Consider the following 27,918-nt stretch of genomic DNA (forward strand, 5'->3'; position numbering starts at 1 on the left):
CTGAAGAGCCGTTTGGACCATTACAACATTTCCAATGCACCAATATCCAATATACAGTTGTTACAATTGTATTTAGAGCTGTAAAGTAACATATTTTCACTGTGTTGTTCTTTTCCAATTATATGGAACATTTCATATCTATCTGTGATGAAGCCATAGCTACTGAAAATCCCTGTTTTTCAGAGACCCTAAATTTGAGGAACACGCTGTAGTACACAGCAATTGTGGTCGACTGGATAGCCGTGTAGGCAAATATATCAACCGAATTTGGCGAAGTATAATATACGGTGGTTTCAATCGGAATCGAACTCACAACGTACGGCACCCAGGAAAAAGGGAAATTATTGAACAAAGTCGTTAAAGAGCAATTGTTATTATCTTATCAAGACATCACTTAAGTGAGCCGCGGAGGCTTGACTGTGTCCGGTAAGAGCATTCTGTTCGCAGTTTTCAAGCGCAATTTCTGCTTCTCTGGATTGTGTGTGTTCTGTTACAGATGTAGCAGTTAATTCTATCAATGACTTGAGCTCGGATATGCCACTTTATGCATGAAGTTCCTATGGAACATCTTCCTTTCACTGTTCACTTCTAGAGACAGGGTCAAGATTGTCTGCAAAGTGTGGTAGCTCGATTATATATATATATATGAACGCGTTGAATAGTTGGTTCATGCAAGACAAGATTTAGACGCCTTTCTGGATAGAATTGATGATTACAAAGGTCAAACGTCTGGTTTGAAATCACCGTACATAAATGATTTGAAATTCCCTTTGAACAAATTAAATACTAATATGATACATTTTAATTGTTCTTGTCGGAAAACAAAATCGAGTACATTTACGGGCGTTCTCAACCTCGTGTCTTTGTCTACCTCCCTTCGTATTTTCGTTTATTTCGCTCGGGTCATTAATTTCTTGGTGAGACTACTTTTAAGCAGGTCTTTACGCTTCATTTCTACGGAATGATGTGTACAGTGGAGTCTGCATCTTTCTGACCACTTGTTATATTGCGAATAAAGGCCAAGAAAAAGATTTAGTTTTGACCTTCAAACTGTTTTTAAAAGACATTTTCTGCACAAACGAAGGTCATGAGAAAGGTAGTCTAACAACCTTTACTAGAATACAGGTTCAACTCGAAGAATTGATGTTTGATGATCGACATAGCTATTTTCAAACGTCTGCCTAAATAATTGTTGAAGTGATTGCAGCGGATATCCATCAATACAGGATTAGTAACCTTGACAGCTGGAGCAATTCTGATAGGAATTTTACCATGTCTCCCATTTACTGTGAAAGCACTGTTGTACATATTAAATTGAAACTGTGAGTCAAATCACATCGACTCGTCGGAACTGTGTCATCGTATTGAATTTTCACTCGTGAAAGGTGGGTGTACAGGCAATCTCTCATTCAGGTGATATCAGAGAGTAAGCTATTATAATTAATGATGAATGTAACTATGTTTCCATGTATTTGTGACATTTTTCTGCTAAAGGTATGTGCAAAGGATCGGTTTTAGAGCCATGATCACTGTCTAGTTTGAGATTTTGGTCTTTTCGCGAAACAACTTTAAGATTGAAAAGGATCGGAACTTCCTTTTCAAATGGTATTTTCCCGAAAATTCTGTATAGAGTTCTGTGTGTACATACATATGTAAAAAGAAACTCACTGCAATATCATTATGAGAAAGATTCAAACACGAATTACATCGATTTATATTGTATTCACCATAAACACTATATTGGTAATATTTCGAGTGTGACATCACAACTGAAAATTTGATTTTGTGATCATGTTTATGGCGCGTAATCAAGGCCAAAATTCGAATCCCATTTTGGATTCGTGTATCGCATGTTTCATTAGTATATCGCATATTTAGTCAAGTCTCGAACTTTCCGCTTTGGATTCAAATATAGAATTTTGGATTCGTAACTCCCATTTTTTAATTCGTATATCGCATTTCCAACTTTCGAACTCCCATTTCGAATTCGTATATCGCATTTTCAACTTTCGAACTCCCATTTCGAATTCGCATATCGCATTTTCACTGCGTACCCACAATTTTCTAACTCCTACCACCGAGGTTTTTCTCAGCGGTCTCCAGTATGTATTTGTGTAGGTATCCGTAGATTGCTTCATTGTAGTTATCCACGCTTTTCCTTCTTGGCCTTTCTACGTCAGAAGGCGTCGTCGATACGTCACAGGACGTTATCGGATTTCTCGGGTTATTTCTGTGTGATGCTTTAGAGGGTCCACGAAATGTGAACCGGCGCAGTGCCATTTTTATCCCCTGCCGATCTTATCCCCACACATGCTTGGCCAGATTTGAATAGCAGCTGCCAATCCAGTTCCGGAACAGTTGCAGATTTCCACGTCGTCTCAAAATTGATGCGATTGTTACTAATATATGTGCAAGTGCTACATAATGTTGAATTTCTACACTGTAGTAAAATAGTGATACTTTTTAGAAGTGACAAAAGATTTAAAAGGTTGCCCATTCATGGAGCCATGATGCATGGCTATCGGTTCTTTAATAGCTGATTCATTTTAAGTGTTTCAACCAATTTAAGTATTTTCAAAAAATTAATTTACATGGCGGAACTTCTTACCATTTCTAAACGGAATTTAATTACTCCATGAGATCATGATACATCTAGATTTTGAGTCGAAGAAATTTAATTTTGAGCTCTGAAAATGTCTCTTTGGCACTGGTTTAAGGTTCAACGACGAGGAATAGCCTCTTTAACTAATTAGAATTGTCTGACGAATACTTGGATCGAAACTCCCAGAATAGTGCCTAATTTACAGCACACCTTGGTATTATTCAATTTAGGCATAATTCTTACCGCAAATGTTTGAATTCAAAGAGGAGTTAAAGAAAAGAAACGAGAACATGATCTTAACGCCGACGGTTTCGTGGTTGGCGTGCTAACGTAAACTCCCTTAAAAAGTATCAATTTTTCGAACCAAATTTATGCAACATTGTATCCATTACCAGCCGATAGGTTTTTGCTTGACGCTGCTTACATACAAGTAGAAAGCCTACCTAATTGGCAACCCGGCTGTGGATCATTTCCCTGTCATCTTATACAGAAGGATCACATGATAGGAATATCAGATTTCAGTACTTCCTTTCGCACGTTGCAATGTTTCTTGATCGAAAATAGTACCTTCTAAAAAAGTGTGTCTTCGATTTCTATTTATTTTTTTAAGTTAAGGGCGGATAAGTGTTTCAGACAAACATTTTAATTGCTCAAAAAAAGATATCCCGTTATGAAAAAAATATTGTAGGGCGGCATCGACATATCTTTCAGTATCATACAGATGCATTCTAACTGGTCGTAAAACAAAATAAAATATAAGAGTATCGATTTCTCAATTTTCATAATTCTCATCGTGGCATATTTGGCAAATAAATATGACAACATTATCATTTTGTCAAGGTCAAACCCACTAATTTACGAAAGAGTACATCATAAAATATAGATCACCAGGAATAAATCAAACAATTATGCGCCTAGTTCTACGATTTTTCGTCCATTGTACTATGACTCTTGAATATGAGAACACCAACCGGCGGTAAGTATTCTACCGTGACATGTAAAACTTACATAGTAAATAGGACTGGAAAACAGGAAAAGTAGTTCCTGCAGAAGCCTTTCATAGGGGTGTCGGAACATAGGGGTGTTGTAACATAAGGTTGTGGGAATATAGGGGTGTTGGAATAAAGGGTGTCAGAACATAGGGGTGTCGGAATACAGGGGTGTCCGAACATAGTGCGGTCACAATTTTGGTTCAATGAAAGTATTGAGCAGGTCACTTGTTGACAGTTTGACCTGACGTGTGGGAGTTAGTCAAAAAATTAGAGTTCGGAAGTTGAAAATGCCATATACGAATCCAAAATGGAAGCTCCGACGTTTCTAACCACTTCCTTATACATTTGTTGAATTTCAGAAAGTATGATGGCAGAGCCTCCTTCATTTAAGCTACCTGTGTTTCTAAGGGCAAGCTTGCTGGTGGTGTTGGGCGTTTTTCTTGGCATATACGTTACGTTTACGGTAATTTCTATCTTTAACGCTAAAAAATGCAGTTCTGTGTAAATACACATGAAAATGAAAATAAATTGCTTCTCGATTTCCCATTTCACCCACTTATACTAAATCAATATCCACATATATTTATATCTTCAAAAGAATAGTTCTCATCAAATACGACAAGAAAACCCCCCTCATACTATATATATTTTCAAAAGGCAGAGAATCTAAAGTATAGTATTGTAGCACTAGTTTACTCGAAGGATTAATGGGTGTACATTTTGAGTAAAAAAACTAAATTATGGTATGATAAAAATTTATTCAAGTCAAAAATTTGACACAGTTTTCTGAAATGTAATATTTCACTTGAAAGAAGGGTAATATGTCTATGTAGTAAAAAACGATTATTTTGTTTTGCATTATCTATCCTTATTCTAAACTGGGATGGGTTTAAAGATTGACACTCAAAAAAGTTATTAAAATCATGATAAACAAAATAAAAATGCTCCTTATTCACAATGTAATATCTTCATACCCAAACAAAATAGTCGTTTTCTTATCCAGCATTTAAAGAACATAATGTAGAAAATTCAGAAAATTTGACCAGGCCGGGGTCAAGTTAAATACTTTGGAAATCTTGAAATTGAGAGAAAAAAAGAAGCAAGAAAATTGGGTGATTTACATATTTTTGCATAAATTAACACTTCTTTATCACGCAACTTACGGCTGCTTGACAAACTAAAAGGTGAATCCAACCAATATTTGCTTTGGTTTACAAATTTATTAAAGTTTGATGAATATTTGCAAAAAAGTGACTTTTAAGAAAACTACGGTGTGTTGAGTGCGGCGCCCCCTAAGTAATTTGTATTATTATTTCTAACGCTGTGCTTGCCGAATCGAGCTCTGTAATTTCCCAAGAGGACATCTCAACCCCCACCCCCCCCCACCCCCCCCCACCCCAATCATCAATATTCTTAAATAGGCTTTTTAATTATTGGAAGACCAAACACCCAGCAGGCAGTGATATTAAGTACTAGAAGGACTAACTTTGAAGCATGTGAATACCAAACGTCTTAACGTAATATTTATCCTCCTTTGAATACTTATGCATTGTCCGTGACTAGTGCAAAGTGTACACATTTACAGAATATTACTATTTATTTTTAATTCATAAACTCATTTCGTTCGATAGAAGTGAGAAGAGACTATTATCAGTGTTCATGAATTCAAACAGATCATCTTGGAGACCGCACGTTGTTATATCATTTGTTTTACCCTTTCATTAGGGGAACTCTGCATACATGGGATTAAAGAATGACAAAGGGCAAACTTTGGCGAATGTATACGTAGAGGAAGAATCAGCTACCGTAAACCAAAGCAGTCTCCATGCTGAAAGTGAAAATGATAAGGTTCACCGTCAGCATATGACGTCAAATTTCCTTACAACGCCTACAACCGTTTTTGCACGGGATGGAATGCGATCATTGAAGAGTATGAATGGTCTTACAAACATTTGAGACAAGAATCAAATTATTCTGGAATATACAAATCTTTATCAGTTGGTCCAGAGTCGTTTGCCCCTATATCAGTATCAAAATCGAGGTAAGTGGTTTAATCAGACAGAGTGACTGACTGACTGACTGACTGACTGACTGACTGACTGACTGACTTACAGACAAGCTGACAGTCAAACTGATAGAGAGAGATTGAGCAGACAGAGACACAGACACAGAGACAGACTAAGATACAGACCGACATACATACAGCTAGGGAGAGACAGACAGACAAACAAAAACAATCAATCAAACAAGAGACAGACAGACAGACAGACAGAACGACAGACAGACTGAAAAGAAAAGTAAGCAGACACAGACAGAAAACAAACAAACAAACAAACAAACAAACAGACAGACAGACATACAGACAAGCAGACCTACTTACAGACAGAGACAGAGTGAGACATGTACAGATACAGAGGGACAGACACAGACATAGACAGAGATAGAGAAATTGAAGACAGAGATACCGACAGCAAAAGATACCGACAAACAGAGAGAAAGGCAGAAAGAGGAGAATAAATAGAGACAAAGATACAGACGTTGAGCGAAAGATAGAGGTGAGGAGATTTACAGAGACTCAGACAGGCACAATGAGAGGGAAAAGACAGAAAATACTACTTGTTTTTCAGCCGCTTCATGATCAATCGCATTATTTTATTTGACCTATTTCATATCTTCTTTTGTCTGAAGGGTTTATCTTCAAGATCAAACATCAACTTATCGGAAAGGTGAATTTATACAGGTCATAATAGAGGCCAAAGATGAGCATGGTAACCCACGTCTAAGGGGAGGTGACTTTCTTGTGGGGGTAATGTGGAATGAGAAGTTACAAAAATATACTGCCGGTAGATCTGTTGATTACGGCAATGGCACTTATAGTATGTTTTTCTACGCGGCATGGAAGGGAGCCGCATCAATAAATGTAACACTTTCCGTCCCGCGTGAAGCTATTCTGTTTTATGAGCAAATGAAGTACAAAGATCACCGGATTCTTTGGTCTGTTAAGTTTACTGATGGAAGTATCACCGAAAACAGTAACTGCACCATATCGAATGAAGGAACATGGGATAACAAGTGTAGTTTTGAAAATCATCGGTCTATGGGAAAGACGGCGGTCATCTGTGACAAACCAAAGACTTTGAACTGTCAAACCTTGAATAGCACGAGTCAAAACATAACTGCTATGGCTACCCTTGCAAACGATGCCGTCGCAGGGCTGAGCTACCTTTTTGAAAGGTAAGTAGTGATTGTGAGAGAGAGGATTAATGTGAAGATAACTGGCTGGCATATAGTAAAGCTTTATGCAAAACAGCAAACCATTATAACCCTTCGTCAAATATTAATAAGAATGTACATTTGATCTCCACGTCTTATTTCTTGGTCTGTTGCTTGCTTGTCTAACCTTGGCTTAAAAATGAATTGTTGTATTGTTGTTTGAGAACATTACTTGTCATAATCATTCTTTCAAGAGAAAACGCTCAAAACCCGTGTACTGCTTTATTGTTCTTGTCTACAGTTGTCTACCCGGATTCTACTCCAATCGTTACAGATTTTTTCTAAAAAGTCCTGAATTCTCTCTATTCCAATCCAAAATCTTACATTTCAAAGCCTAAATAGTTCCTTTTGTTGAAGAATTGTGTCATAAGACGAACTTTTTCGAGGTTTCTACCTTGATTATCCTGTGATAATTTCAAACTTAACATGGAAAAAGTTGACGTGGTAAAAATGCATATCAATGATAATTAGACAATAAAAAATCATAAATATCAGTTTGCGTTACCTAGTGATAAATGAAAATTCTCTTGATTATTATTATTATTAATTGTTATTTGTTTAAATTATGCGTGTTCAAATTAAGCTGATCCGAACTCGGGGTCATGTCTATGAAAGTCAAATGGGGTTAGTTTATAATGACTTCATGATTTCAAGTTCTACACAAGGCCTCAGGAAGTTTGTTACCCTAGCTGAACTGAACTTTTCAATTTTCTCAACCTGTTCACACAATAACAAAACTGTTTTCTCGCAGGAATTTCAAAGGTGCAAGATTCCTAGCGAGTCCCATCAAGGTGAATATAAAGGGTATGTACGATAAAGCTTTACATTTCTGAATATAGAAATTGCTTTTCCTTCGTTACAGAATTCCTGAACTTTCGAGAGCAAGTTCACAGTGCTTCCTTAAAACAATAAATTGTCTCTGACAAATGTATGATTTCATATCTAACGTATGTACAAAACCAAAAATATTATTTAAATCAAAACTAATACAGATCTCCGATATAAACTACTTACCTGCATATAAGTCATCATCTGATGCCAAGGTTACATCACAGAATTCACATAGTCCAACAGAAAACGGTCTAAACAACGTATCTTTCCCATTTTCTAATAACACATTGACCTAAGCTTTGATTAACGTTGCCCCTACACTTGTATTTTATATCTCTGTAGATGACGTCACTAAAATGAACCTGCCAAAGTGTGGTCCTGATCTTCCTGTTTCCATGACAAGTGGTTATTGGACCAACAATCACAGTTTTATTCCCATGATGTGCCAAAGTCAAGAATGGACAGCCGCACAAAGGTTTCAATGTTCATCACCCAAATGGTTTTTCTTCGTCGGTGACTCCACTATATTGCAAATACGACGTCGTTTTGCCGATGTGGAGATCATTCTTGAGAAACCTAAAATTACTTGTAATTACGTAGCACTTAGAGGAGGGACTCCGTGCAGTATGTAGATGACCTTATTTTTGAAAGTGACTTCATCGACATGATCAACAAGTCCATTTGTAGATCCTATACACCAGTGGTCATGTTTAATTTCTGCTTTCATTATACTTCGTGGTCAGTGAGGGCCTACCTTGACAGAGTTTACCAAACCAAATTATCCGTTTTGAGACTTTTCCAACGGTGTCCAAAGGCTATTGTTATTATTAAGCTGGCTCATCCTCGAGATAATATCGATGTTTCACAAAGTGTCCACAGTGGAAATTATATGTACTATGATATGAATAGAATGCTACGCAGAGTCTTCGGTGGTATTGGTGTGAACTTTCTTGATGTTTGGGACATGGTTCTTTCCCATCCTAACAAAATGAAGTTCACGTGAGACCTGCCATTATCACCCAGATAATAGATATGATGTTCTCCTACATTTGCCCAAATATGGTAGAAGCTCAGTAGAGCGTTAGCATGACGGTGATCGGTCCCTTTGATAGTTCAAACATTTCAAGTTAAAATCATGGGGCTCAGCCCTTGGTGTCTCATCAGGGCTTTTAAGATTAGAAATTTTATTTCCGTCTGAAATGCACAGTCAACGCATACATGGTCATTGATACTATTAATTCGTGATTAGTATAAGTAAGAATAAAGTAGAATTGATTTTCTATATTAGTAAGACCACCACGCTTTGCGTAAACAATAAATTCAAACATTAAATTTACTTGGTCATTCACTGATGTGGGACCCTTGGCGACTAGTAATTTGCATATTTCGCTTTGTCAGACCAGGTTAGGTATAGATTTTCTTTAATATTTTGTCAAAAAGTTAGATATAAATGGCAATTTTTGTACGTAACATTTGCATTTATCATGATAACAATCCACTGTGTTCAACAAGGGACGTATAATGCAGTCATTATCTTTGCCATAACAACTGTTCTACTCAAAGTCCACTTGCTCAGGCTGAAAACAATTCTGAGCAATATTCTTCAAATGTTTGTACTTAGTTTTCTGTTGTCACGACACTTTTCTCCTCTGTTTAATTAAGTGTTAATTATAGTGGTGAATATCAAGTGGGTCAGTCCAACCACAGTCCATATGTGAAGTTTGCAGCGGGTACTTGTAGATAATGGATGCATGAGGTGTGAAAAATAGTTGACAAGACCCATCTGCTACTATACAATAGATGTTTATTCTTCCTAACGTTTCGGACGTACACGGACGACCTTCATCAGAGGCTGTACAGACACAGTGGAAAAAAGGGGAACGAAAATTACATTTTGTTCTATTCGGACAATGAATACGATAACAAATACGTAGATATTTAGCGTATATTACGCACTGTAGAAATGTTACGGTAGCATGCAAAGTCTATGGTAGAAATGTGACTGCGGTAAAAAGTAACAAACAAAAAATGAAATAGTTGAAAACGGCAATGAAGTCGGGTAGGGAAATTGAACAATGCAATGTATTGAACGGTGGATATTGTAAATTCCTATAAGTGTCGAGTCAATAGAGTGCTGCAATATTTTTCCTTGCCTGAAACATATTCATGATATAATCATAGATAAATATTCAAAAAGGGCACAGAAAAGGATAATGTTACCACTTTCAAACATATATTGTTGGTTTTAAAATGAAAATTTAAACTTTTCATGAATTAATGCTTTAATAACATTATGAACATTATATTACATAATCGGTAAGAATTAAATACATCAAGGCTTTTAATGATCGAATTATTCTTAAGGAAATCATCCTGATATTTAAATGTGTGATGATATTGCGTTTTTCTGTATGAAAGTTTAGCAACAAAAAGTACATGCAATCAAATTATTACCTTCTGTATGAAACGGGTAGTAAAATTATTTCAATTTCAAACATGACCGGCTAGTCTTATCGTATGATCAGGTTGTATATTCGACAAAGCGCCCTCTGGTGACTCTCTTCCAATTTGATATACATGCATATAGATGTTGACGTATTCCATATCTTCCTATATCAACTTTCACTGTATGTAATACATCAGTTCACCAGTAATCGCCAATACTTTTCGGAATGACAGGAGTTACATTTACGTGATATGTTCTGAACACAGTTGGGAAATATTGATCAAAACGAGGCAATAAAGCGAGGTCATGATATCAAGTGACCCTTGCGCTGATTATTACTCATCATCTCAGAAATCATCTGCGCTAATTTTGACATTTGAGGGTACGTTTCCGTTTTGTTGTTTTTGTGATATTCGAAATGTACTCATCCCAGAATAGTTCACAATCGGCCAATGTGTTCAAATTGTAATGTAGAATATTAGGAAATGAAGGGAACTATTGTAATCTTCTGTCAAACTTTGCACATTGACCCTGACTTGTATTCATGATTTGAATAAGAATGATTTCAAGTTTCCCGGAAGATGTTTGAGCAAACGTCTAAACTTTGTATAGCGACACCGCCCTGACTATATTCTATCCTGTATTCTGAAAGGGAATGGTTTTTAAAGGGATGCAGTCGTCGGAACTGTGCTCAAAGGTCGTTTGGGACCCATACGACCAATGTAAACAAGGTACGATGGTAATCGATGAAAGTTAAATGTCTGTCATAATCTACATCGTATAATTTAAATGTTGCAGCTATGATGATGAGGTGCATCGAAATATCGTGCACGAAATACATTGATTGTGAACAAGAAACTCGCACATGCGCAGTTCCGACGACTGTGTCCCTTACAGCCTACTGGAGGAGCATTTTTGCAAATCCGTTTCAAGGCGAGATTTTTGCTAACAGCATTCATACTTTCCTAGCCGTTCACATCCCTAAAGTTCTTAGCCTCAAAACTGTACATTATTTCGTAATTTGTCTGTACTCTATATTGTTTTGTTACAGTGTTGAGACACCTAGGAAAAGGCAAGAGGTTGTAAACACCTGCCTTTATGGTAGTATGCACCTCGAAAGTGAAAGACTTAAACTTTTGCTCTAACTTTCCTCAAGGAATCTTTCAACCATACTCTTTCAAAATCAAGAATAAAAATATGGGGTCACCGTGCAAAGTTTGGTACTAGAGAAACAAATTACCCAAGATTTACCGATATTTGAAATTCAAAATGGCCACCATCCCTGTGTTAACTCTATGGAGAAAAATAATTTTTTTTGAATTTTTAAAACTAAGCCGGTGAAAAGTTTTCTTTCACCAAGAGCTTTAAAATGAACCCCCACATGTGGTAAATCAGAAGAGAATTGTAGAAGTTTGAGTCCGAATGTCTGTCCCCGAGGTGCGTTCTATCTTATGTCCCCTTCCAAGTCTATTAAAATTTATGCTTTCTCAAACCATACATGCAACCATGAAGAATATTAATGAGACAAAAAGTATAGCTGAGAAACTCAGCCATTGCAATACTGATGTTCATCCGAAAGGAGACAGCGCCCTCATCGACGAGAAAGTAAATTGCGATGTGCAGCGATACATTGTCATGTCATGTGCCTCACTGCGACTAAGTCTCGTCACTTTGACAAAGTTAAGTTCGTTTTTATGGATTCATTGGTGACAAGATTCAGCTATGATGATAAATCCGGAGCAGCTGCCATGAATAATGTAAGTATGGGACAATTATGGTAACTTTTGGTAAAATATTCATTTTTTTTTTAATTTCTTCTTCAAGTTTTTTTCTGTAACCTATGGTAGCAGCCCTGTACAGAGAACGCATCGTGTAAAATTTGCAATGACTTGACCAATGAATTCCAGTCCGGAGCAAAATTCTGTTGTTACAAGAACATGCAAATTACGTGCAAAACTGTCTGTATTTACAATTTGATCACAAGGCACAGGCATATTGTTCCGGGGTTATTTTATAAACAGAAGACGGCAAAAAAACACCAAAAACAAAAGAAAGACAGAGGAGAATACATCGAAATTGGATCTTCCTGCCTGTTTTATTCTCCAGGCGACCAAAACGGTATGTTTTATGGTAGAGTGTGACTCGGATACAGATATTTGAACTCTCCAACTTTTCAAAGACTTGTCTGGTGTATCACTTGTGGGGGCTCAATTTATAACTCTTGGGGCAAGAAAATGTTAGTCTTAGTTTTTTTGAAAACGAAAACTGTACCCCCCCCCCCCCCGCCCATTTAGTTAACATAGGGAATGCAGCCATTTTGAAGATCAACTATCGGTCAAAGTTAGGAAACTTGTTTCTAGTACGAAACTTTGCGCGGTGAGCCTTGATTTTTATTCTTGAGTTGGCAAGGCAATGGTTGAAAGTTCATTGATGAAAGTTTGAACAAATGTTTAAGTCTTTCACTTTTGAGGCGCATACTACCTTAAGAGTGAGTCGTAAGTAAATGGATCGTTCGTACTCGATTGATGGCGCGCTTCTGATAAAATACGACATCACCCTTCGAGAGGTGGTCTGCCTCTCACGCTTCGCTCAGATTTATTACCCCACACCTTATTCATCGGATATAAAGTGCTCCACGCGATTTCCATTGAACTGTATTAAACCTCAAGTACCTGAATCGGGTATGCCAGAATTCTTAATGTTACGGATATTTGAGCCTGAAGAGATAATTGATAATTGGGACCAGAAAACGACAAGGGAAGAAAACGAACAGTCGATGTGCGCATTCGCGCCTATCTCTCTCGCCCATTCTCCTTTAAGTTCTGTTCCACTATTGATAAAAATAGCTGAAAAGATGCTCATTTGCATATTCTATTGTACACGTTCTGGTTACCACTGACTAAATCAAAGTAACTGAGTGTACTTCATGCTTTTGAAGAGAAATCGAAATTTATTGAATTATCATTAAATTATGTGAAGGTCACGTTGTTTGTGAAAACGTTTGAATGTTACAAAAATTACATTTACTTGTGACGCTAAAGCAACTAGCTTAACCCCTTCAGAATGTAACTGCTGTGGCAAATTTCACCGTAAGGCAAAGTATACGTTTAAACTCGAACTCGTCATGAAATTTTACTTTGTCTACCAGCACCAAAGTCCAAAAAAGCAAGCATGCAAATATTCGCTGCAAATGTATACCAAATTGCACGAGTTCAACCTAAGAAATGTTTTCATTTGCCCGTCGGGTTGAAATTCCAAACAAAATTAAAGAAAATATAAAACCCTCTGTAGGAACGCCTGACACATTGTGTTTTTCAATATAGGAATTGTCAAACAAAATAATTGAAAGTCCCTTGGATTGTGGAATAAATCCATGAATAGGGCGCCCTCTCACAACACTATTCCGAACTTCGGTCGGTACACTCTATTCAAGGAGAAGGCGATTTCGGCCGGCGGCAAACTTCTGTTATCATGGTACTTAAGTCTCTATAGAAAGACTTTCCATCGTTGACAAGTTGGCAGTAACCATAGGTTTATTTGTCGATGTAAAGTTACCTCGTGGACATAAATTGTGCATATATATATATATATATATATATATATATATATATATATATATATATATATATATATATATATATATATATATATATATATATATATATATATATATATATATATATATATATATATATATATATATATATATATATATATATATATATATATATATATATATACACAAAATGTATACAATGTGCCCTCGCGGTTATCACCATAATGGCTTTATGGCAATCTCTGAACTTGGGCACAGAGAGTATGATTAATATATATATATATATATATATATATATATATATATATATATATATATATATATATATATATATATATATATATATATATATATATATATATATATATATGTATATATATATATATATATATATATATATATATATATATATATATATATATATATATATATATAATATATATATATATATATATATATATATATATATATATATATATATATATATATATAACACAGAAATGTATACAATGTGCCTCGCGGGTTATCACCATAATGGCTTATGGCAATCTCTTAACTTGGGCACAGAGAGTATGATTATATATATATATATATATATATATATATATATATATATATATATATATATATATATATATATATATATATATATATATATATATATATATATAGATAGATATAGATATAGATATAGATATAGATGCTTTTGACCTCAATGCCAATTAAGATAAGTGAAAATAGGGATAATAAAGAAGTTGCTAATCGTCTCGTAAGAAACATTTTACAATTACTCAAGGCAAATAACCGTTATTGATCTTAACTATACCCAATTAATCTATGCTCTACAAAATAATCAGATAAAAACTAATGAACAATTCTGAAAAGTCCCGGCAAACCACCGGATATCTTACGCCTTGTAAGAAACATGCAGGCTTAATGTTTCGCTGTACAAGGAAGGTTTTCTTTGAATGCGATTTTCTCTGTTCTTAAAGAAGCAAAATATTTATCATTGATGGTACAGTAAATCTTACAAAATACTGAGCAAAAGCATAGAACCCATTTGAGCTTAGAAAAGTCAAAATTACAAATGATTAAATCATGGGTTGGCACGGCTCATTCTGTGCAGGGCCGTCAAGTCAACAAACTGAGGTATTGATGTAAATTAAAAACATCTCAAGATGGCTTGTCTCAACATATACTGCGTAATATAATCCTGCCATGGTGTGATATGTAAAACTCAAGAAAGGTATTTCTGCCTTGCCCTCGTCTTTGCGTCATTGTTCCAGTTGTTTTTATGCTTATAATATGCCTGCACTTTAATATCCCAATCTTTTCCAATCTCCCAGCATCTTCAGCCACGACCTATAGTTCTAACATTTGTCGAGCAAGGATTGATATATCGCGAAGATACTCGTCGCGAATGGCACAGCTTCCTCAGTGCACACGTTTAGCGTTTCATGATGTTACCATGTGATCGTCACAAAAATGGAATCGCCCGTGAAGATAGCGCCGCCATTCTCAAATTCCTGTCAATTTCGGTAGGATGATCCCGGCTCCGATTAGGAAGATGATGACAAACACAACGAGCAAAAGCCGATCAAGAACGTTGGCAAGATCAACCCATTCCTTGTACATCTGCAATTGAAAAGAAGAGAGATATTATAAGCAATCATGTAAAAAAACTCTTTTCTGAAACTGACGCAGACCGCCATTATGATTGTTGACACTTTTTCAATATTAAAGTAGTATTCATCTCGAAAGTTAAAACACTTTTTGCTCAAACTTTCCTCAATGACGCTTTTGACCATTCCCTACCATATCAAAACAAGCCAGGGGTCATAGTACAAAATTTGGTACTAGAGAGACAAATTACCTGAGATTTCCCGATATTTGAAATTCAAAATGGCCGCCATCCCTGTGTTAACTCAATAGGGAAATATAAAATTTTCGATTTTCGAAAAACTAAGACAGTTAAAGGTTTTCTTACACCAAGAGCTTTAAAATGAACCCCCACAAGTGGTCGATCAGAAAAGAAATGGAAAAGTTTGAGAGTCCAAATATCTGTCCCCGAGGCGCATTCTACCTTAATACAAGTCACTCCAATTATCTGTGACTTCAAGCTGCGATATGTTGACAAGACTACCGTCGGAACTATTCTTGAACAACTTTATATGTCAATCTTACATTTAAGTTGTAACATTTTGAAACAACTGACGTTTTCATGCACTTTCTCCCCAAGTTTATATCATTTTCTCTCAACTGCAGTTGTGCGTGGATAGAAAGTAGACTTGGCTCTGATCATAGAATTCAGTGACTTATCAGGCGCATCGTGTTTGATCAATGACCACAATTCATTTCGCCAAATATCACCAATACCGTGATTGTCAGGATATATGCACTGCGCTCGATACAGCACAGAGCTAGCGGTCAATGGTCTGTATAAATCTTTTGAAAGGGGGAACGTGCAGAGAGAATGAAACTGAGAGCTGACTGAGAGAGAACTCGACGGCTACGGGGCACAACGTGTCCGATTAATCACCGCCATTCATCTAGCTTAATATTGTCAACATCAAAAACGACGCCATTTTGTCATACAGTGTCACAATTACGGCATTAACTTAGAAAACTCTTGTGCGTCACATAACGTTTCACAATTTTACTGAAAGTCCTTCAGACATAATCAAATAATTGCCTTTTTACGCTGAACTCCTCTGCTTAAAGTCACTCGTCTTTTAAATAGATTTTTCGCGAAATGGACAATTTTAAATCCCAGACGTCTCAAATAACAAAATAACGACAGCGTGTTTCTGCTCGTCGAATTCACAAGATTAGCCTATGCTAAAACTATTGATATCAACACAAAACATCAAATGAATGTGTTCTTAAGACTTTGTAAATTTGTATCAACAGTGTCGGTCTGCCGCGTGTTTGACTTCAAAAACGTCACAGAGAGAGCTTCAAGAAAACAAGATATTATCAGTGGCCAACACACTAAACTCTATAGTTCAGTTGATACGTACTTTTCTGTGAAAATGAAATACTTGTAGGTTGTTATGACTGTAAATATGAAATCTGATTAAAATAAGGTGTAGAGACGGCGAAGCTTTCACCGTTGCTTGCTCTGTAGCTATTCTCGTCAGTTGATTGCCGGCGCACTTCATCTGACCCACTGCCGCAAGAAATCGCGCGTTCAAATCTCGCGCATCGGCCAGAGCAGCCGACCAGTCAGACAGGGGTGTACAACCCCGCCGAGAATTTTCACTGTGAGACCGTGAAGCCGCTGATAAGCCAATTCTGTCTCTATTTCCTTCATAGGTTCTCAACATAGACTGTCTATGGTCTCAATGAACTGGTGAACTGTTTGCAATGAGTGTGTCGAGTGCACTAAAGGCCGAACGCGCCTCGGGGACATATAGTCGGACTCTCAAATTTCTACAATTCTTTTCTGATCCTCCACTTGTGGGGGCTCATTTTAAAGCTCTTGGAGAAAGAAAACATTTCAACGTCTTAGTTTTTCGAAAATTTAATTTTTCTCCCATGGGGTTGACATAGGAATGGCAACCATCTTGACTTTCAAATATCGCAAAATGTTGGGCAATTTGTTTCGCTAGTTCATTTGCACGGCGACCCCGATTTTTATTGTGAGCTGGTAAGAGAATGGTTGAAAGTTTCATTCAGGAAAGTTTGAGTAAAAGTTTTAAGTCTTTCATTTTCGAGGCGCATACTACCTTAGATGTTATGTAAACAAGCAGTAAGCCTATAGTGTCTGTGCAGTTAATTAGTAAACGGCTCCGCTGTGTTAATTCACCTGCCATGGGGACGATGTATATGTAAAATACAACATGATAGCTTCTAAACACGATCTCTTATAGTGGTTCGGATATATTGCGGCGGCGACTATATCAGTGAACGATAACAGCAAAATATATGCAAAGCTGGCAATGTCGTCATCTTTACATCTGATTTAAATAATCCGTTCGTTAAATTTGCTTCCGAAATTGTTAACTTTAACCCGGTATAACAAACGACAGAGACACGATGAATTCTCAAGGTATTGTTTAAACTGTTTGAGTATAAAACGATGTGATAAAGTTTCACAGAGTAAATTGGAGCCCGGAATTGAAAAGTATCTACGTTAAAGACCGTACTCCTTCGCGCGGCCATCTGTGAATGAGTCAGACAATGTGCCATTTATTGCATGCTAAATTTGAATATCTCCGTGACATATCTGAGACGTCCTACTTCAACATGACAGTTTGATTAAACTCTGTATAAATCTCCTTTCATACAATTAGTAATAACCACCATCCACACCGAAAATACTGATCTTGCAAAGACAACACAATTACCTGAGTAGCCTCCCTCCTTGTTTGTCCGCAAGAGTAATCTTAATCTCGAAGACAGAATTCAGAACGTGTTTCTCATTCTTTCGATCTAAGTAATGTGCGGTTCAAGTACCAGTCATGTGCTAATACAAATGTCAAACATCATTTTAAGCCAGAGAATTCTTTTTATTTTCGTTTTATTTTTGAACTTGAGATTAGAGGTAGCTCTCTCTCTCTCTCTCTCTCTCTCTCTCTCTCTCTCTCTCTCTCTCTCTCTCTCTCTCTCTCTCTCTCTCTCTCTCTCTCACACATACACACACACACACACACACACAGTTGTTCAACTTGTAATTGTGTGGTCGACGTAAAGAGCAAACTAATCCATAACTTATCTAGCGCACCAGATATTACAGTGTATCGCATAAATCCGTCATGAGGGAAAATGCCAAGAGGGTTTGACCGGTTAAGAAGGGCTTGACTACGCAGTTTCTGCGTAGTGAAGCGTCATTACGTATTCATGGTGACCCCTGGCCAGCTGTCAATATCTTTGGGGGCTTTTGTCTTTTGGCCTGCTTTGCATATGCGTCGTTGGACACGACCTGCCAATCACCTAGGTAGTCAATTAAACTATTAATTGACTGTTTACCGACCCAATTAACACTATCCAGCATTATCAGTCATATTTTAATCGCGTGGCCCGGGTGGGCACAACGTAGGAACGCGTGTATTTCTATGTGTACGTTTCACTTGTGGTGTTGTTTGTGCCATCGTGCGTTTGAAGTCTTTGTTTCACCTACAGCATTACCTTCAAGGTGACAGGCTTACTATTAATGTTCAGTATCATTGCACCGAGTTCTGCCCACGGTGAAAACCACCTGTTTTGCCTACTAATTACTGCCCGTCGCTGCCCGTCCTGAATGTAGCCTATCATAGCTACAGTAATCAGTCAATATATAATACCCCGCGCCTTATACTTTTTATAGAAACTTGTAAAATCATAGTCCGAGCCGTAAAATTTTGTGAACCCATGTGAAAACATAAATCATTTATCAGTTTTGATATATACTCCTAAATTGTAAGTTTGATTGTAAAATCGAGACCACATTCAAGGGCTATGCAGACCGTCCATGTACGCACACACAGTGACAAGAAGGCGGCAAACACCTACTCACCAAGCACATCGAATCGGCGAAAAGAAGCATAGAAAAGCTAGGCTCATCGCCAAAACAAACGCGCCAAGCGCTAACAAAAACCCATACCATGCGGCCCTTTTCAGGGCCACCAAATATTCCAAAAAGAACTACTAAAAAAAACATAAAATTACATAGAACACACAAACAAAAATCGTACACATAACAAACAACTGAAACACAACATTAAATACAAAATAGACAATCACCGTAACGTAACAGAAAAATGGCCGTGGAAATAAATCAGCTATTTCCAAAGAAAAGCCGACAGCAACATGAAATTCAACAACAACCTATCATCGCTCAAACTATGAAACTCCGTAAAATAGTACTAGGCAAAAGCCTTAAAATTAATTCGGACACCAACAAAACCAAACAGAATAAAACCACCTCAGGATTTCAACAAATAAAGTCGTAAAATATGACTACGCTACGTCGTGAGACACAAACAATCGCAACAACACCAATTCAAAGAAAAGTCAAATTGGGCTCCACGAACAACAAAAAACAAAACCTTGAAAGCTATCTGAAGCTGCTAAACTCGCACTTCTAGAGATACCCTTTCAAACAAGGAAACAAAACATGTCGCGCGCTAAAAGAATCGCGATAAACCAGCTTGCAAACAATAGACAAATTTCGGGGGAAAAACCTTCGACAAGGGTCGGGTTTTCGTCATTGTCAACACAAACGATTACGTTCTCGAATGCGAAAGGCAATTACGCAACACTCAGTATTATACACAACAAGCCAGAACAAACAGTAAACAAAGTAAACGAACTATTAATCAAAATGTACGAGAACAAGCACATCAACCAGGATACTTGTAAGTATCTTGATCCAATAATCATAAAATCCGTACCCCGCAGTGGTACTTATTGCCTAAAAATTCACAAACTTCCGCAAAAATCTAAAAGACACACCAGTCAAACAAAATTTACCGAAGTAAAGAAACATAGAACAAACAAACCGAACCACCAAACGGACTCACAACGTGACCAAAAATTAATATACTTGCCTCGCTAATCGAAAACCAAGACCACTAAAATGCATTAAAATAAATTTTCACAAACACAAACTAAGGAATGAATCAACACTGCGACTGATGAGAAACCACACTCGGGTTTCGAAACGCGAGCGTCAAAGGGCGACTTTATCAACTTTTGTAACAACATAGGTCCGGCTGCGTCTCGCCATAAGCTTTCCCCACACAAACAAAACATTACCGTACACACTAATCCAAACTTCTCTACAAATATCCAAAGCGAAACAAACATTTTTATTAACACACACAATCGGATAAGAATGTAGGAACACATTTTCGAAACGAATCAAACACAAACTCGACACAAAAACATTAAGGATAGTTACGTGGAGAGCCTCTTTTACATTTTTTACATCTCGCTATACTGTCTATGATTCTAAAAATAAAGTCATCTGCCACTTTTTCTGTATACGCGGTTTGGCAAAACTCATCTCTTCGATCGAAAGTCGGGTGATTCCATGTTTCTATGGGGCACTTAAGTGAACGTCAAGCTTAGGGAATGTGGTTACATTCGCGATGTTTTATTCGAAATTATTTATTTCTTCTAGGGCAAATGCACGTAATTCATGCTGTTGGAAATACTGGCCGCTCATAAACAAGACAATAAACTCAATATCTGTGCATCTTTACTTTTATTGTCAAAGTACCACCGACACCTACAAAAAACCAAATGGTCCAGTCCAGGTATTTGCAACTCTGCCATCCGACTGGTCAATAGGAAATCAACCATAGGTGTCTTTTGGCATGCGTATACGCCAGTCACCTAGGCGACGGTAATCTGCACCACTTATCACCATCGGGAAGGTACTCCTCCCCCTATACCACTGGCGATCCCACCCTCAAGGCACTGCGTCATTCGACCAAGCATTGTTATTGTAATTTCCTGCATAAAATTAACAGCGAGGTCAACCGGTCAAACTCTCTTGGGATTTCCTGGCATGGTTCCAAAGTGGATATACCAAATTAATACCCTCGAGTTCAACCACTCCTGGTTTCTTTAGCATTTTCGTAAAACGTTTCCTTGGTATACACAGTTCATGGTCGGTTAAGTAGCTTTAAAACGCCTCGCTTTCTCTGTGCAATATACCAAACACGCCGATCCAGTGGCGTACGTGTATGCACAGTAACTTGGAAATCAATGGATAAAGTTTTTCAACAGTTTGTAAATATCAATCGCATAGTTTCAATCTACAAATAACTCGCGATCGCCTCTTTTAGGATAATCCTGTCAGTCGGCATATAACTGGTATAGGTTTTCTTTTAAACGACGTGCACACAGTGGGAGACTGCGCAGAGATGAAAAGCCGTAGTTCCTGTAGGTCAAAGTTGAGGCAGACTGTACGTTTTGACTTTAAACGACGATATGTGGAGATTCGCTGACAAACAGACACTGTCGTCATTCACATCGACACGAGTTTTCAGTTCCCATCGGTAATCACGTGGAAACGAGTTACAATCCTTAGCATATAAATACACACGCATTCCGAAAAATCTTGTCTACATACCCTGCATCTACTACCATCATTCCTTCTGGTGATTGGATACCGTTTAACACGAGATTTAGATTCCAGTGAATTTAATTGAATCGATTATGGGACGTACTAACGACCATTATGTATGAACGATAATGCATTGTGCAGATATGTCTGCATGTTTTGACATACAGTCACAATGGTCCATTAGATACATACCATCTGATGACAGCAGCCTTGAAATACATAACCAAGACTGTCAGTGCCCCATGCCTGAGGAAAATTCTTCAGCATAACGCTAGCGTTCAAGTGGTAACGCTATGAGAGCGAAACGACGGTAGGAAAATACTGGGCGTATCGATTGTAATTTTTCTTTGACTCCCTAAAGTCGTATCGGGGTAGGATTGCAACATTAACATGTAAGGCCAGAGGGGAAAAAAATCTTGTTCATCGGACTTTTTGGACCAAGTTCCAGGAGCGGCGAGCGAAATTTTTTTTTATTTTTTTTTAGGCCGAAGGTAAACGCGGTTCTCTGGCATTTTTGCACAGATGCAGACAAGGCAAGATAATTGTTTCCCTTTTTACCAGAAATATCTAACACAAGAAACACTGATACTGGTAACTGAATTCAATACTATATTTCCAAACAATAACATAGCGTTTGCACAACATATTTTGAGTATTTCAACATTCTCTCAGAATAAAACTGAAATGTACAGCAAATCACTGAAATCCAACAATTCAGTATTGTCGTTTGATATTGTCCTGGTGGGACCTAGCATCTGAGGTTTTTCATTTTAATTTGGCCCATGTTTTGGCCTCTTTACCACTGTCTCTACACATTTTACACAATGGTCTAACAACACTGTACTGTGATCGGAGTGTAGTTATATAGTCATCATTCAGAAGGCTGTCTTGTACTCCACAATAGAAACAGCAAGCTTCAAATGATACTTTAACATCGACGCAACCATGTGTTTTGTCATTGCCGTAAATTTATACTTTCGATGCAATTTTCATTCAATCGGATGCACCGTCCATCTGCTGTTACGATCTTGTTGAACAAATCGCCGAACGCAATATCAGGACAAACACTGAATAGAGTCTTTGGAACTAACTGTTGGCCATCACGTCGAATGTTGGAAATCAAATTAATACTCATAATGTGACATGTACTAACCTTTATAAAACGAGGAAATTTTTGGCCAAATTGACCCACTTTGCGCCGTGATTCGCCAAATCAGACGTCACAACAATGTGTTGGCGGTCAACTATTAAAGTCCAAACACGTCGGAAGTCTCATTCAAAATCCCGTGCCCGTGAAAACCCGACAAAGTGTAGGGCGCCACCACCGGCAGTATTTAAAATATTTGTAATGCGGAAGTAAGAATTTGCCGCGATCAAAAAAAAAAATTTCCAAATATGCCAAAGTAGAAGCGGCGATTCCGATGAACAATTTATTTTTATTTTTATTTTTTCTTCCTGGCCTAAAGCATAATACTGTCTAAATTTTGTTGGCCCTCTGTATTCCGTGTGTTTTGAACATATGTATGCTAATCACCCAAAGGTTTAAAAACAACGCCTATGGCTTGACAAAGATAAACATGTACAGTCTCAACAGGAGTCATATATATATATATATATATATATATATATATATATATATATATATATATATATATATATATATATATATATATATATATATATATATATATATATATATATGTATGTATATATATATATTATATATATAATGGTATGTATATATTTATATATGTATATATATATTTATACACATACATATATATACACTACCTGTTTATTATGTATGTATATATGTATGTATGTGTATGTATGTATGGATGGATAATTGATAGATACATAGATTGATAGATACATAGATAGATAGACAGATAGAGATAGATAAATAGATTAATAGATACGCAATTACTCAATATGCAACGTAAAAGACCTACCTGCTCGTTCGATCGGTTTGGAATGAAGTGTTTTGCCATCCGATCCAGTATATCTACCATCTTTTCAGAGTTATTTAGTAGCCTCTTGTCATGCCCTGTGGTGTGAGAACAAGGACAGCGGCAGTGTCGCTGCCGTTGTCGATAAATTTGCAGTTTTGTTGGGAATCTAAAGGTGGAGTTTGTGGTGGCACAGCACGTTTTGGGCGTCACCATGTTCTTTTCGAATTTATTGATTCTGCAGAAGATGGGCGAGTCGTTCTCCTGGCGGAGGATGGGTTTCAGCAGCATGCTGTCATCGTTGCTGTAGTGGTTCACTCGGTGGAAGATCTTTTTGTTGTTGCCGCTGCGACCGGTCCGAACGTGCACGAGCAGAAGCCAGGCCAGTTTCTCCAGGAACAATTTCCGAACCCAGCTCGGCATTTTCCTGTCGTTGCTCTGTCGCTGTTGGACCTTCAGCACCAGCATAGTGGAGGCGACGGAGCAGCCGATAATATTCATGTTGAACAACAGGTATCTCGTTAAGTAGGGGACCGCGGACGAGACTTCAGGTAAAAGGCCAATCAAAAGCAGGTTGAAGACGTACTTGGTGAGGAGCAAAGAAATACTCAAGTCCAGTTTTTCCGTGGACGAGGAGGGAAGACAGAAACTCACAGTGCTCAGCACAGATACCACAATACACAGAAGGATAACATTAAGAATGTAATAAAGTGGTTTTCTTTGTATTCTAAGTTTTATTGTAATACTTGTAAAACTGTCATTTCCACCTTGCATATTTGTGAATGTTTTCTTTATAGATTCTGCTTTGGAACCAAGGATATCCCATTCCACGTTCGCGATGTAGTTTTCCAAGGGCGCTTCGTCGGCTCCCGTCTCCAGTACCACCAGCCTGTCGAAGTACTTCCACAGTCCGAACTCGAACTTGCACTCTTGCAAATCCACGGGAAAGTAAGTGATATCCATTAAGCAGGGGTCCGCAAAATTCCTGGAGTGACTTTGATTATGTGACAGACCGAGAAGATCTGGACGTCCAAGTAGGCCAGATGCACCCTGGGATAGCCTTCCGAGTCGCCTTCAGCACTGGAGTAGAAATGGAGATAAAAGGAAATTAGGTATTTCAACCAATGTGATGATTCATCTCTTAAAAATCTATCTTGTTTGCCAGTGCATTTCCCATGCCTAAAAAGTGTACCATACAATATATTGTAACCATCATCATCATCATCGTCATCATCACCATCATCGATAAATTCGTAAAAGCTGCGAGGATTTTCGAATGTCCTCATCTACGACTGTATGGCGGTGTACATTAGCAGCTTTTTTCCTTCGCCTCGGAGGAAAAAAGCAATGATCGGGCTCCATGATTATCGCATTCAATTGTGGGTTACTTGCAAAATAAAGGTAGCAACATGCTAAACAGTCTAAACATTGTAGGCCAACTAACTTTAAGGTAACATCCATAAAGTCCGAATAATCGTTACAGACTCTTTCAGTGTCATATAGATCAAAAGTAAGTCAGGACTTTAACTGTACATATTACTACAACAAATCAATCGATAAATAGCTGCTTTACCATAATATTCGCCTACATTGCTATTTGATTTTTTTAAACGTGTCCCGGTAGGAAGTATATATATATATATATATATATATATATATATATATATAAATATATATATATATATATATTATATATATATATATATATATATATATATATATATATATATATTGTTACGTGCAGAGAAAACGAACAAAAGGGTGAACTCAGCAGTTAACGTTTAAACAAAATTTATTACGAAAATAAAACTAATTGCTAAGTCAGGGATAGAGTACAAGCTTTAAAAGTGTACAGATTACTTATCTCAGCTGGGACGGCAAAGCTCCAGTCTCAGAGTTGTAACAGTCAGTCGGATGAATGAACAGTCCTTTGGCTTGCAGGCTTGAAGCTGCACAAAGTCCACAGTATAAATCCAGCGTTGACAGTGAAGGTCTTGAAAAGTCTTGAGAATGACTACTGCTGGAGTTAAGTAACACACAAGAGACACGATCCCAAAAGTCTGACTGCAAGCCTGCTGTCCCAGTATTTATACTCATGTGCTTACATAAGCATATAAGAACAATCTAGAACTTTTATTGACATGCTAATTACTGTTCTAAAATTATCTCTCTTACACAAGTAATTAAATTTCTAGAACATTCCAAACATGACTAATTGAATTCAAGGTTGCGAGGTCATTAAGGGCAGTGACCTTGAGAATGTTCTAGACTAATTGAACTCAGGTCATGATGAGTGTGGGGGAAATGACCTACATAACAATATATATATATATATATATATATATATATATATATATATATATATATATATATATATATATTATATATATATATATTCAGATCTACTTGTTCTCATGCCATAAAGTTGAATCATGTAAATGTCAGTCATACGGTTGGTGATGGGTGCAAAGCAAATAAGTTCACCATCAACGCAGATAAAACAAATTATATGGTTATTAAAGCACCATAGAGAAAGATTACAATGGAGAGTAATTGTGTATTGGTTTAACAAAAATAAAAATGTCTCTTCTGTTGGATATCTTGATGTAAATCTTGACCAGTCATTTTGTTGGAAGTCTCACATTACCTGAGTTGTAAAAATTATTACGCCAAAAATTTGTATTATTTCAAAAATCAGGCATTTCATTCCAAGGTCTGTACTTATCAATATTTACAATGATTTTATTTAACCCTACCTTACTTATTGTATAGAAATCTGGGAAACACTTATACAAGTTACCTTGAGTCCATTTTGCGTCTCCAAAAGAAAATAGCTCATTTGATTACTTCAGATTTTTTTACCTATTCTGATCCCTTACTTCATAAGTTAGATATTGTGAACATTTTTAAGTTAACCAAATATTACTCATGTATGTTTGTATTTGATCTAAAGCATAGTAATTTACCCCATGACATGGAACATTTTCTGGACTTTCCCTGCACGGTTACTTAATACGTACCGCTCACGATGGTAATCTTCGAGTCCAACCCACAAAACTTCGAATTACTCAACGCAATCTGACGTAGCACATTTGTCAAACACTGGAATTCTCTACCTTCGTCACTGAAGCAGTTGCATTCTCGACAATCTTTCAAATCAGATTTGAAGTCTTAAAGGGGCACTCCCACATTGTTAAAACACATTTTTTAATGCCAACGGTCGATATTTGACGTGGCGAGTCCGCGCGGATCGCGAGATATCGATAAAAACATGTCTTTCCCGAGCGTATTTTTCACATCCCGAAGTTTTACGATCGTTTCTGGTTATGACCCGGAATCCCCCGAAAGTGTTTTATTGTGCTGATTGACGATATTCTGAGGAGCCAAAAACGTTCGAATGACGAAATTAATTTACCTCCTACTGCGATGACTTTATATACATCATTATCAATGCCTTTACCTCTGGTAATTCTTTTTTAAAACTTCTCAATAGTTTTTGTCGTTTTCATTATTCTCAATCAGATGTACTAAATTTTTAAACAATACCACATAGATATCAGTTTTTACGTGTAAAATATTAGTTGCCTCTGATGACTACATTTTGTCGTCTACCACACAGTTATGCGTGGTTCGATACATAGCGGCCGCCGCGTGTGGTATGCGCGCATACCACGCGGCGGCCACTATGCATACTATGTATCAACCGCACCTATCTGTGCTAGTCACCTATGCGAATTCTGGTGGAATCAGCAAACTTTGTTTTTTCGTTTTTTTGCAGAGTCAGTAGGACTCGGCTTTCTCCCATGGGACATGACCGCTCACCGGCGCGAGTGGTACTGCTGTGGCGTACAGCAGCGTCATCGTAGACTCGTACTCCATAGCTTAGTTGACAATGCCCCAGTGCCGAACGTTCTATGTTCGGAAGCTGAATTCAGGTGGGCCACCGGAATTCAAACTTTACCTTTTTTGAGGACATGTTTTTATCGATATCTCGCGATCCGCGCGCAGTCGCCATGTCAAATATCGACCGTTGGAATTAAAAATGTGTTTTAAAAATGTTAACAAGTGGGAGTGCCTCTTTAATTGTTAACTCGATAGCGTTCTGTCTTTGTTTATCACTATTATCAGCTGACAAGTTTTCTCTTTCCCGTTGCGATTGTCATCCGTGATTTTGCTTTGTCCATATTCTATAAGTTTAGGGCAATTGACTAAA

General features: G+C 37.3%; 3 protein-coding genes across 3 annotated transcripts in view; 1 reads left to right on the forward strand and 2 right to left on the reverse strand.

Annotated features, from left to right (window-relative positions):
- Positions 1–189: 189 nt before the first annotated feature.
- On the forward strand, positions 190–8,615 carry LOC139147536 (NXPE family member 3-like). The gene is made up of 6 exons (XM_070718656.1): positions 190–426; positions 3,954–4,057; positions 5,320–5,635; positions 6,283–6,828; positions 7,619–7,671; positions 8,041–8,615. Exons 4-6 carry the CDS (start codon positions 6,404–6,406, stop codon positions 8,328–8,330), a joined length of 768 nt encoding a protein of 255 aa, XP_070574757.1. The 5' UTR covers positions 190–426; positions 3,954–4,057; positions 5,320–5,635; positions 6,283–6,403; the 3' UTR covers positions 8,331–8,615.
- Positions 8,616–14,475: 5,860 nt separating this feature from the next.
- LOC139147543 (neuronal acetylcholine receptor subunit beta-4-like) lies at positions 14,476–24,242 on the reverse strand. Its single transcript, XM_070718669.1, has 2 exons — positions 23,709–24,242; positions 14,476–15,335 (listed from the first exon to the last, which is right to left on the reverse strand). The coding sequence occupies exons 1-2, from the start codon at positions 24,204–24,206 to the stop codon at positions 15,219–15,221; spliced, it is 615 nt and encodes a 204-aa protein (XP_070574770.1). The 5' UTR covers positions 24,207–24,242; the 3' UTR covers positions 14,476–15,218.
- Positions 24,243–24,514: 272 nt separating this feature from the next.
- Positions 24,515–27,918, reverse strand: part of LOC139117052 (neuronal acetylcholine receptor subunit alpha-2-like) — a 114,948-nt gene continuing 111,544 nt past the window's right edge. Inside the window, exon 5 of the mRNA XM_070679886.1 lies at positions 24,515–24,785. Within this exon, the coding sequence (XP_070535987.1) occupies positions 24,668–24,785 (118 nt within the window). The 3' untranslated portion in view covers positions 24,515–24,667. The remainder of the gene's footprint in view (positions 24,786–27,918) is intronic.

This window comes from Ptychodera flava, chromosome 2 (assembly GCF_041260155.1).
Source record: "Ptychodera flava strain L36383 chromosome 2, AS_Pfla_20210202, whole genome shotgun sequence".
NCBI classification, from domain to species: domain Eukaryota; kingdom Metazoa; phylum Hemichordata; class Enteropneusta; family Ptychoderidae; genus Ptychodera; species Ptychodera flava.

What these genes read in the sequence shown, in the direction of transcription:
- LOC139147536 (XM_070718656.1), top strand. Translation starts at nt 6,404, where the DNA reads ATGTGGAATGAGAAGTTACAAAAATATACTGCCGGTAGATCTGTTGAT. An exon ending in CTGAGCTACCTTTTTGAAAG is followed by an intron (nt 6,829 to 7,618) that starts GTAAGTAGTGAT and finishes GTTTTCTCGCAG; the next exon opens with GAATTTCAAAGGTGCAAGAT. An exon ending in CATCAAGGTGAATATAAAGG is followed by an intron (nt 7,672 to 8,040) that starts GTATGTACGATA and finishes ATATCTCTGTAG; the next exon opens with ATGACGTCACTAAAATGAAC.
- LOC139147543 (XM_070718669.1), bottom strand. Translation starts at nt 24,206, where the DNA reads ATGAATATTATCGGCTGCTCCGTCGCCTCCACTATGCTGGTGCTGAAG. An exon ending in CAAACCGATCGAACGAGCAG is followed by an intron (nt 15,336 to 23,708) that starts GTAGGTCTTTTA and finishes TTTCAATTGCAG; the next exon opens with ATGTACAAGGAATGGGTTGA.